General features: G+C 42.9%; 1 protein-coding gene across 2 annotated transcripts in view; it reads right to left on the bottom strand.

Moving 5' to 3' along the window:
- Nucleotides 1-8458, bottom strand: part of ctbp2a (C-terminal binding protein 2a) — a 34224-nt gene extending 25766 nt beyond the window's left edge. Inside the window, exon 1 of one of the 2 annotated variants that reach the window (XM_062430246.1) lies at nt 6226-8458. In XM_062430246.1, the coding sequence (XP_062286230.1) occupies nt 6226-8458 (2233 nt within the window). The remainder of the gene's footprint in view (nt 1-6225) is intronic. The other variant, XM_062430247.1, reaches the window with a different exon arrangement.
- Nucleotides 8459-12505: the final 4047 nt, after the last annotated feature.

The raw sequence follows: 12505 nt of genomic DNA, 5'->3' as shown, positions 1-12505 counted from the left end.
TCTTCTGTCTGTCCTTCCTTTGCTTCTGCCCCCACAACCAGCAGTTAATCACTTCAAGTCTCTCTGAAAGGATGCAGCAAACTGGCCAGAAAGAGCTTTGTGCCTTCATGGTCAAACCTTCCCTTTCAAACATCAGTTTCTATTGAAGATGCCTGTACTGTATATTATCTGTATCCTGGTTACAGCATTACATCTGCAAACAAACAGACATACCAGCAAAATAGATGCAGTTTGCCTGACAGGCGTCATTCAGTCTCTGAGGCAATATGATATTAATGTTTTTTAGTGATACCTCTCATGATGTTTCTAAAAGAGAAGGCAGGAGGAAGTGGTTATAATTTCTTATATCTTCTGCTGCTTTTATCTGTTTAATATCACTGAAAATCTTTGGATTTTGGACTGTTGCTCACAGCCAATTTCAAATATGTCCACTTCAACTCTTCACCATTTTTCTGACATGTAAATCAATAACAAAAAAAATACTGATCAATCGGGAAGAACATCTGCAACAAATACTTAAGTTGATTGACAGAAAATTAATTGGTAACTATTTTGATGATTATCTTGAGCAATAAAAAAAATGAGAAAAACAGAATAAATGATATGATGATGTGATATTTACCATGATAGTAAATGTAACATCTGTGGTTGTGGACTGTTGGTCAGGACAAAAGCAAAGACATTTGAGGACTGTTATCTTGGGCTTTGGAAAACAGTGACAGACATTTTTCTCCATTTTCTGACATTTTATAACCCAAATGACTAATTGAGAAAATACTCAACAGTTATTTGCATTCCTGGAAACAATCCTAGTTTCCAGCCCTAAAACTACACAAAGTCAATGATGGTTCAGGTTTACAAAGTGTTTCATTTTCTTTTGATGAAAACAAAAACAGACAAAATGTTCCTCCTCTCATATGTTTCCGAAAACATGGCATGACAGAGTTTCCATTTACAGTATTTTATCTTCCATTTACACTCCCCCACCCATTTCTGAGACTCTATCACTACTTCTAAAGCGGTCAGTCTTTCCCAATCTAATCTAAAGCAGCCCTCTGTGCATTTAACTCCATTCCTAGGTCTTTCTCACTCAATTTTCTCCTCTGCTCTGCTGTCTTTGGTTGGGTTCAATCACTTCCCATCTTCGCTTTCCTCGTTTCCCTCATTTTCCTGCAGACGGGTTCTATAACCCACAACCACAGTCATGAATGAATGTGCTGAGCTGGGTATGACGTTTGTTTAGAAACATATTTCTCTCATTACCTCTAACTTCTTTCCCTCCTCAATGTCTTGAGTTAGGAGAGTGTCATAGCTGAATCATTTCCTACAAAGATTAATTTTCTGCGAAAGGGAGACGGATTGGGGTGGAGTGGGGGCAGGGGGAGACAAAGGCAGACTGGTATTAATTTTAACAAAGAGAAGAAGAAAGGGAGAAGGAGGTGAGGAGAAAATGAGAACTCAATGTTTGTATAGATGTAATCCTGGCAGAGAGAGAGAGACAGACTGAGAACAGAGACTTTACTCATTCATTAGGTAAAAAGGAAATCACTGCCTGATATAAAGAGGAACATCTGGTGGAAAGAGGAACGCTGCTCTGTGCCTTAACAGACGCTGCTGTCAATGCCACCTGCCAACAGCACTTCACACACACACGTACACACACACACACACACACACGCACACGCACAAACACAAACACAAACACAAATCCTCCTACATGCTGCATACAGTTGCAGAGTGGGAGGAGATGCTGGTAATGACATCCTCAATGTTCCTCAACATAGAAAAAACAGGAGTCTTCAGGATAATTAAACAACACTAGACGTTTATGTAATGGCCATCAACTTTAATTATTTCAGTTTTGCTTTTGACAAATCATATTCTAACCACCAATTTGGTATCGCGGATGGCTCTGAATACCCATGAGACACTGTTGCTGTGGAGCAGGAGCCAGACAGACACATGAATCAGTGCTGTAGCAAATAAAAAGTGCTTCCTCATTGCAACTTCGAACAAAAACTTGCTTAATTAATTCAAAATTGACCCAGAAAGTTAAACAGTTGTTGATTTAAACTACTGGTGTTGCAGTTTTCTAAAACGCATAATTCTTTGGCTTAGTTATTGGATATTTCTTACCAAAAAATGCACCTTGGGAGACCATTTTATGTGCACAAGCTTGTACTTATGGCATTATTTTTTAATCAAAGGAACCACATGTTCTGGCACAAATGCAAATCTTTAGTGCAAATGTTTCAACAAAAATAGTTTCATATCCATCTAATCCATGGAAGCACTCCAGCTGCCATTCGCCTACCACTGTCTGTGAAGAAATTTAACTTTTACTTCCAGGAAGGGTAACAAAATGGCATTTCACAGACTGAACCAGTTGAGGCTTTAGGTGTTCGAAGGCGCCATTAAAATAATGTCTATGGCTTTCCCTCTTTGAGCTGAAAGCATTGCAATTTAATCCAGTGGCATTACTCAAGGTTGCAGCAATGGTAAACTATAAAAAAGATATATCTATAAAATATCTATATGACCAGCAGCATGATGAAAAAACCCTTTGACTGTCAGCCCAGATTAAGGCCAAAGTTTGACCCTCACAGCCTCAACGCAATATTTGACAGCTAGCCTCATCTCCCTGCTGAGTCCAAGGTTGACGGACAGCTGTCACCGCCCTGTTTCTCCTCCCCCACCCTGCAACCAGCAATCATCATCTAACGGTGGTAGGACTGTGTGTCTTTCCCTCCCTCTATCTCTCTTCCCTAATCCCTCCCTGTGTTGGCCTGTAGCTTTGACCTGGACCCCGTTAATACATAATCTGCCATCTCCTGAACTAATATGCCATAACCTTCCCCCATCATCATGCTAGGCCTGGGCAAGAGAGGAAAATTGCGGCTAGTGTGTCACGCAGAGCAGAACTGACCTGCTCTGGCATCAGGTCACCTGGCGAGGGTCCACGGACGGGAGCCAACACACTCCGCAGGGTAGAAGTGAAGAAGTGGAAATACCGCCCTGCCATACACTGTGATTATGTCGGTGTGGGGGATGGGGAGTGAGCCCTTGTTAGTCATATATAGGCGGGGTCTTGCTGAAGGGTATTCCACAAAGCATCATATATTGAGGTGGGTGCGGGCATGCAATCGGAATTTACACATGTGCTACTAGGTTCAGAGAGGAACTCTTTCTGGTTGTGGGTGCGACTCACTGGTGTAACTAATCCATTGTTCGAGGTTGTCAGAATATCAGGAGGAGTCATAAAGTGATAGCTAATTGGATTTTAAGGAATGTAAAATGAGTTATTGCTGTTATTACAATATCATTTGTTTACGTGACAAAAATATGAAAATTTTGCTTAGAGGCTGAATCATATTATGTTGGGTCTAAAATACATATGTTTCCTTTTAAAAATTGGAAAGAAAAAAGATGACTTATCCCACATGAAAAGAAGTGATTAAATATGATTAATAAATACTTTATTCTAGATGCATTAGCTCAGCCAGCCATTTTGTTTTTTTAAAAAAAGGGGTGAGGAAGATGTAAATTTACAGTGTTTTCAGACTATGGCCCGACCCTTTAACCAGAAGCAAATCTGCGTACAAATACCACCAAAAACCCCACGTTGCCTAGCAACATACAATTTAGGAATATGCTTTCAGAGCAGCTTTGCGGCTGTGTCCATTAACAGATGAAATTACCAAAGCAACAAATGTCAGCAACATGCAAATGAGGTCTACTCTGCTTACTGTGTGTGTACTAACAATGTGATGTATGTATGTGGTGGACTTGAAGAAATCATTTCCAAAGCATATATACATCTGTGCTGAAAGCAGCAGGAAAAGACAAGGGGTTCGTTAAATATCTGCTCTCTTAGACCTGAAAAAAGATGACAACAAAACCTGCTCAGTCAAATCATTTGTTCACAGTTTGCCGTGGCCCCAATTAAAGTCAATTTCAGCCTACTGGCTATGTACAGTAGCTCTCACAGAAAGCCAGGAGGCTGAACTGTACAGAATAGTATCTGTGGATTAGTGCAGCAGTAAAAATGGAGGATCTGAAGGATTAAACCTGCCCTCTCTCTTCTCATTACAACCTGCACAGAGAAAATGACACAATCACACATCGGCCATCAGCCCTCTAATTCGATTTTATCTGTGCAGTGATGCCGCTAGTCAGCATCTAATGAGCGAGTGTTGATGGAGAAATCAGCTCTTTTGTCTGGAATGTCTGAAATATACTTTTTTCCAGACATGGATGTGAAAAGAAGATTCATTCAGCATAACAACTGCTACATGAATTAAATCTGTAATCTGATATGGATGTCCGAATGATTCAGTTGATTACACAATAAGGATGCAAAATATCAAGGAGTGTAGGTCAGCGATTGAAAAGCTGGATGCATTTACTGATGGAGTTTTAAATTAAACATGAATCCAGCTGAAAATAAACCACTAAATATATAGTTTGTATATTTTCTCGACGTTTCACATGCTTTAACACCGCCATAGACCCGTTCAAATGTAATGTCTGATACCTGTGAGCAAATGTGCTCAAGAAAAACTAGACATAGCTAATTGCTATTCCATGCAGGTCAGTAGTGCACCTTGACAGAAGCAGTACTGAAGGAAGGCTGTGTAGCCCTAGTGGCTGTAAAGCCTTTCCAGGCTACTCTGATGCACCCTTATTATCATAATGCAATAAGACATCCATGTTTACAACAACAGGGGCTTGGGGGCTGCAGGGAGATGGTGCGTGGCAGAGCAGAGAGGGACTTCATCAAAAACAGCTGCAGTTACAAAATACCACATTTACAAGAGCTACATATGGCCGACGCTGCAATCACCATTGCACAACTTTCTGCTGTATAATTGTGGAAGATTACATGTATTTAAAAAGCGGCATGTGCTGTTGCTTTTGGTCCAATTACTTATCAAGGGCAACACATTCAGCTGTTAAGAGCTAAATGAGAAAAAATATTTTGCAGAGACTGTAGCAAACACACAGAGATGCACATAACAGCAGAAGCAAATTTGAACACATAGACATCCCTGGACACCTAATGTTCCTAGACTGTTAAAACTGCTGCAAATAATACAGTATCTGACTTTTCTGGTCAGAAAAGTCTTAATGTGAACTGTTCACACATGAATGCAGCAACTGACAAACTGTAACATGAAGACCGTGCACACTTGTTAAAATTTAAAAGGTATCAGAAAGGGTGCTGACAGCTGTTCCTCCCAAATCCTCTATATTGCGCCTCGTCAATGCCATTTTCTGTTGTATTTAATGGGGCGATATGTCATTCTGACAAAGGAACTGCATGAGATTACTGAAGTAATAAAGGAGTTCACATAAAGTAGGAATTCTGACAAATCTGGCTCTCGCAGAGATAAGCAGACAGGGAAGCAGGGAATGTAAGTATCATTTTTGGATCATGGCAATTGCAGAAACCAAAAGTAGGACAGGGGATAGATTGCCAGACTGTCTACGCAAGTTATCTTTTTGAGGCATTAATTCATAATTCTGACAACAGTTTTCAAAAAGAGATAAGCAGCAACATTTAGATTTCATGCTACTAGCCTAGATAAGAAGAAAATAGATATCATTTATCTGTTGTTGATATAATGAGACCAAGCTCAGGACAGCAAACAAATGACAGCATGACCAGAAAGATAAAATGATTCAAAAAATGTTCTATTAGCATTCTCATTGTGTTTGGATTTTCTTACGGTCGAGCATCACACACCAGAAACCACACTTTGATAAATAGATCTCAGACAGCTCTCAGCTGAATAATGGCTGCACAATCCAGAAAGCACAGCACTTATTTGACAGAGATGGTATTCACATACCAATGATATCATGATGGGAGAATGAAAATAGATTTATAGTACTTACTTTTTAAAAGAAATGACTGCAACCTAATACTCAAGTTGTTGCCATCAACATACTGAATAGCTCTCAGAAATGCCAACCAAATTCTGAAAACATGATTCTTAACAGCAGCAACAATGCTTTGTGGAGCTTTTTAAAGCAGCAAGAGAACAATGACAAATGGTGTTGAACATAAACTATGCAAAAAATGTGGGACTCTTACAAAGATAAGACATTTTCTTATCTTTCAAAAACATGTGAAACAGCCAGGAGAAAGCAAGACCAAACTGCTTCAAGATATCAGAGAAATAGCAGAGGATAAGGATGGAAGGAGGGAAAAAAAGGATTTACTTGTATCTGGAGACGCCATAGTGGACACGATGACTGGTGGACCTGTGCGTCGACTTAGCTTCTGGTTTGCAACCAGAGCACCTTGGCCTTGAACAGGTGCTCCCATAGGGACAAGTGAATTGTCTGGTGCAGGTCCCCCACCCTTACGCATCAGCTGAGGACTGGGGTGAGGGCTGTGCATGGGTGACAATGGCAGTATGTTCCTGTCCCTCTTCATCAGCTCCATGGGCACTGTGTAATTGGTAGAGTATGCTTTCGGTACCTGTTGTGGTGGCTGTGGTAAAGCTGGCATGGACACAGGCATCTGCTGTGGCATACCTGACATGGAGTGACCATGGATAGACCCTGGTAGGACAGGCATTGACCCAGTCATCTGATGTGGCATCATTTGCATACCATGAACAGTCATCCCTGGCATTGTCATCCCAGACGAGTAAGCAGACATGGGTCTTGAGTGAACAGGCATCATGGCTCCTGCGTATGGCCCTGGAGAGCGAGGTGGTTGGCCTGGGTAGCCAGAGGCTTCCAGGAGGTGCTGAGAGGGGGCACTGTTTGGCCTCCTACCCATAACCCCAGGGGTCTGTGGAGGCATCAGTTGGGGGTCCACAGTCAAAGCCTGTGGTGGGTGTTGTTGATTGTGGTGGTGCTGCTGATGGTAAATATCAGAACGATGGCTAAAACTATTAGACCGGCCTCGCATGGGTGTCTGAGGCTGGGAAGGGGGTAGGTGAGCCTCAACTGGCCGCTTACAGTTGTGGACCAAGCGAGACAGTACACGAGCCTGGCCAAGGTTTGGCGCAACAGTGCGAACATCATTCTCCTCCATGACAGCCAGCATGCTGGTGGAGTCAAAACCCTGCTGGATAAGTGAGGAAATAGTGCTCTCTGAGAGGCCCTCATTTCGCAGCAGAGCAAGGAACTCTGGATCAACTGTCTTCTTAGGGTCCATAGGTAAAGGTGTCTGTGGGGCAGGAGGGGGGAGAGCAGGAAGAGGGGCAGGAACTGGAGAGACTGGGGGAGGTGCCGGAGCTGGGGATGCCTGTACAGGGGCAGGTGCAATGGGGGCAACTGCTGAAGTCTGCACTGGGACAGGTGGAGGAGCAAGTGGAGCCAACATAGTAAGGGTTGGGTCAGAGACAGGCATTGTGGGTGGAGGCGGCAGAGACTGCTGCTGTTGCAGATGTTGCTGCAGCTGCTCCTGCTGAAGTTGGTGCTGTTGAAGTTGTTGCTGTTGTAATTGTTGTTGTTGTAACTGTTGCTGCTGTATTTGTTGTTGCTGAAGCTGCTGTTGCTGCAAGTGCTGCTGTTGTATTTGTTGCTGCTGAAGTTGCTGCTGTTGCAACTGTTGCTGTTGTTGTAATTGCTGCTGTTGTTGGATGGTGTAGGGTGAGGCCGTCTCTTGCCTTGTAATCATACCCTGACTAGCAGGATCAACCACTAGGCAGGTAGCACCATGCTGTGGATCCAATGGGCGACCATTAACATCAGAATAGACCGACTGACCAGTTAGAGGTGAAGGCTCACTGGCATACCGAGGAGATGCATGCTCCATGCCATAGTGAGCAGGGGATGGGTCTCGGGATGGTATGCGTTGTTGGCCATCTTGCATCATCTTGGCAGTAGTTACAGCACCAGGTTCCCTATAAGCCCGACTCAACTCATGAGCAGTTGGAGGAGGTGGAGGAGGAGGTAGAGGAGATGAAGGTGCTTGAGGTCTCCCTCCTTGACCTTGCTCCCATGCAGCCCGAGCCCCAGGTGCCATCCCAAAATGAGAGGCTGACCTACTGAGTGGATGAGGGTGATGTGGCGCAGCCTGGTGTTCTGGCCGGTAAAAGCCCTCAGGTGGTCGAGGAGTCATGGCTGGGTCATGGGAATAATAATCCTGATGTGGAATGGATCCTCTGTGAGCCATGGATGCTCGTTCGTAGTGGTTTAGATCTGGCACTGAGCCCTTCCTTAGCCCGCGTGGGTCGTTTCGCTCTGCGTAAACCTGTCCGTAGAGAGAGTCTTGGTGGGAATACGGGTCCCGTTTCAAATCCAGGTCAGGGGGACGCACCCCTGGTGGAGGCTCGTACCACCCTCCTCCCTCTCCGTATGATAGAGAGCTCCGTCGGCCCGCTACTCTTCCCTGCTGCTCGTACACACTCTCAGCTCCGTCCCACTGACCCTCATTCCCCCCTAATGTGTCCCAACTGTGGGAGCGACCTAGACTCAACTGTTTAGTGACAAGCATTGGCGAAAAAAAAAAAAGTTTAAAAAAAAAAAGGACAGCGTTAACTGAGGAAAACAAACACAAAACAGGAAAAATATTCCACTTGTAGCAGCGTTTGTGAATGTTGCTGTTCAAGTCCTTGTGTACAGCATCAAAAAATGGACCGGACAGAGTGGAGTGCAAGCAGAAAAGAAGATGAAGCAGGATCTACCGTTTCACCTGATATCAGGTTGTAATATTGTAAGTCCGCACTATCAGGTGACTCCCCCTTTGGCTGGCAGTCGTTGAATAATTAATCTCTGGTCATGCTGGCTTGTTGAGCGCGAGGAAAGAGAATACCACACACAAACACATCAACTCAAACCACACAAAAACTGTACACAGCAGAGGTAGCACAGCTACTCCATGGAAGACATAGTAACATGGTGCCAACATTAAAAAAAAAAAAAGAGGAAAAAAAAAAAAGGAAAGAAGGGGATAGGTTGGGTTAGAGGTTGTGATGGGCAGTGGCTTGTACTAATCCAATAGGGTTTATCTATCCCTTCTCTGGGACATTTTACTCGCTCTGCCGATTGCTATGAGGGATTATATCTAAATCAAGCCTGTTTAATTCCACTTCCCACTGTGACGTCATGTGATCCAGATACAAGCATTTCTGGTGATGCTGCTGCTTCTGCTGATGATGATGATGGTGGTGATGATGATGCCAATGATTAAGAGTCCACCCCCAAAACCCTCACCCTCGCTTGAAGAGTCACCTACCTGAAGCTGCTGATGTGGTGTCGTCAACAGGTTTCAGTGTTTGCCAGATTTACCATGCGGGGAGGGCAGGCCAAGCAAGGCACGCAGCTTCATTGAATACAAATGAAATACAGTTCTCTCGGCTAAGTCCCATGTGCTGTCAGTAAACATCAAATCCACTCTGATTGGACACTAATCCTCCAGGCCCCATGCTAGCGGCAGAGCCACCACGCAACTGCTGCCTAACTTGCTCCAAAATGTCCTTGATGCCTCGGTGGCACTCACTGTCATTGCCCTACTCTCCTTGATTTGAGATCACCCACACCTGCTGTCTGTATTTTCACTTGAGGACATTGAAATAAAGAGGGGCCGGCTGCAAGGAGACAGAAGAAATCATAACACAATGCAATGTCTGTCCTATTTGCTACATTGTAGTATGAACTTACTTACTACCTGCCTTATACAATAAGAAGATAACTTTGTGATTATGGAAATCGTGGATAAATGTATTTGGTCATTTATATTGCTATATGTTTTATAACCATATGCATCTCAGTGCCAGCAAAATACAGCACCTTCCCCCTCATTCCCAAAGCTCCTCTGATCTCCTTCACTTAGAGAGGCTTTGTAATCTGGATTTGCCCCTTTGCAGAGAAAAGTAAAACACTGGGGGAGTATGGTGTGTGTGTGTGTGTGTGTGTGTGTGTGTGTGTGTGTGTGTGTGTGTGTGTGTGTGTGTGTGTGTGTGTGTGTGTGTGTGTGTGTGTGTGTGTGGACAGGGGGAGGGTTCTTTTTGTAGTTAATCCAAAGCACCTACAACCTTTGCCTTGCAAAAGCACTGTGCTTATCGAGCTGAAACACAACAGGAGCTCGTTCAATTCATTCAAATATGCCATTGTGTAAAAAAGCTATGCTATCCTGCAGCAGTATTTTATACATTATTCCTTGGCCATGAGCCATGTTTGAAGAAATAATTAATGGTATACATATATTTCAATTAAACAAGCTAATGTTCAATATATGAGTGAGGGTGTACCTGTCTACCTACCTAGCTGCCTGCATGGCTGATGCCACTGTGGCTGAAACCTGAGCTCTTCTGTAGAGGATCCCTGTTTATTAATGGATGAAAACAGATGTAAGGTGAGGAAGTGTCCATTTCCATCCAAATCTAATCTCAGGACTAACAGTAAGGAGTGCTAGTGACACATTTTTTAAGACTGGGATGAAAGTTTCTGACAGCACATCAGTACATTGGGGGTAGTTCCCACATATCATTTGCATGCATGTCAGTTGATCACACTAATATCTTGTTTAATCACAGTTGTTTAATCAGAGAGGAAGCGGAGTATTCTACCGTTTGCATGAGATGACAGGGAAAAGCTGATGACAGTGGCTCTAAAACCAACTATGCAGATGACTGAGAACTTTTTTTTTTTTTTTTGGTAAGGTCAGATGAACATTATTCAGCTTGATGTAAAAGGAAGGAAATTAAAATGAGAAGGAGAGGAGGACAAAAGCATAAGCGAGCTGTCACAGAGATTTAAACCTGACTAAAGAAGAGTTATTAAATCAAAGCTGCAATTTGGATAAAAAAAAATACATTTGAAACCCATTTTGATTTTATTAAATAGTCAGGATTTTTCTTTTTACAAAGTCAATCAAGTTTTATAGTCATTTCAAGTATGGGTGCCATTTATCATCTAAAAGACACACACTCTTTCTACCTTATTTTGAACTTATGCTACGTAGAAATAACAATTCAAATACATCAGTCATTATAAGTCAGGCGTGTTGTATATTATGCCTTATCTAAATGCATATCTACAGTTTATTGTTGCAAGGTCTCTTTTTAAGACTTGAAAGAAGCCGCTTAGATTTAGAAGGAAATGTCCAGAGGCTTTTGCTTATACACACACATACTGCATATGCACATCCGTGTCAAGGGCAACAGCCTATAGAGTATATGTGATCCCAATGGCTTCTTTCCCCAACCTCATCCACTCCTCTAACTGCTTCTTCTAGCCTGGCTCTCAAGAGGCTCTGGCTCTCAGTACAGCAGATCACACATCCCCATAAAGTCAACCTCAAACAGAGAGACGGGGGCAGAGGTGTGTACTGAGGGTTTGCAGATCTAATCCTGACAGGAAAGTAAATCACAGAGTTCTGTTTGTCTCAAACTGAACAATGTTTGACTTTCAAATTCTAATGTCCCTCCATTTGCCATACTCGCAAGACTGTGAACACAAATGCCAGATTCACTGTAACAGAGGGATTTAGGAATTAAGCCGGGGATTTTAGAACAAATATAATACCACCCCAGCAGAAGCTTATAAAGACCTTACATTGAATAAGTCTTGACTGGTGGAAAATAAACGACTAAAACATATAGAACCTCAATTAAATGAACCCTTAGAAACGATGCAATAATGTACTGCTTTTTACTGCTAATAGATTTCAGAAAAGGCTACTGATTATTACTGCCTCCTATAGTGTACTTCACTTCTCTGTGTAAGACACAAATCCATTAAGCAGCAAGTAACAAGATGTACAGCAGTCAGATCTAACACACAAGACGCTTGCCATTGTTTAATAAAAACTCTACTTCTTCTCAGTCTCTACATCCACATTAATATTGCAGCTAAGCAGAGGTGGGTCACTTTATGTGCATGTGAGTGAGCGTGCACTCACTGTTACATGTTAACTGTGAAATGCGTGCATACTTATAATGACCAAATGTTCGAACTGGAAAGTTCACATGCGATGAGCCTATTTGGAAATTTACTGTCACTCGCATTCAACCCTCCACATATCCACCCACTCAAACACACACACAAACACACATATACATTTTGCGTGCACAATCATGGCTCCCCACTCAGCCCTTTGACCCCGTTCTGCTCGTCTTCTGACGTGCAGCAGAAACAGAGGCGGCCGCGGTGCTTCGTTAATGTCCCTTTTCATTCATGCACGCAAACTGCCGCTAAAGCCTTAGCCTTGGCCTGACGTGCATACATGAATAAAAATGACACACTAACTCAAAGTACTGCAGAAGAAATAAAAACAACTGTCTCCTACACTGTGACACGTCACGTACCAAAGGCATGATTTGAATGTTAAACACAAATTGACTTATGCATGAGCATGGGGCAAGAGGCACTAACTGGAAATAGGATTACAATGCCAGTACCACTGCAAAGAAGCAGAGAATAATGCTGTCAGATGAATTGTAATGCACACTTAACAGACATTATGTACACGGCTGCCTTGTATGTGATTCCAGTGGGATTATTTGTCTCTGAAAGCATCACCATAGGGACTAAATGGACT

This window comes from Scomber scombrus, chromosome 12, assembly GCF_963691925.1.
Source record: "Scomber scombrus chromosome 12, fScoSco1.1, whole genome shotgun sequence".
Classification (NCBI taxonomy): Eukaryota; Metazoa; Chordata; class Actinopteri; order Scombriformes; family Scombridae; genus Scomber; species Scomber scombrus.
This window is presented reverse-complemented; position numbering and strand designations above follow the sequence as displayed.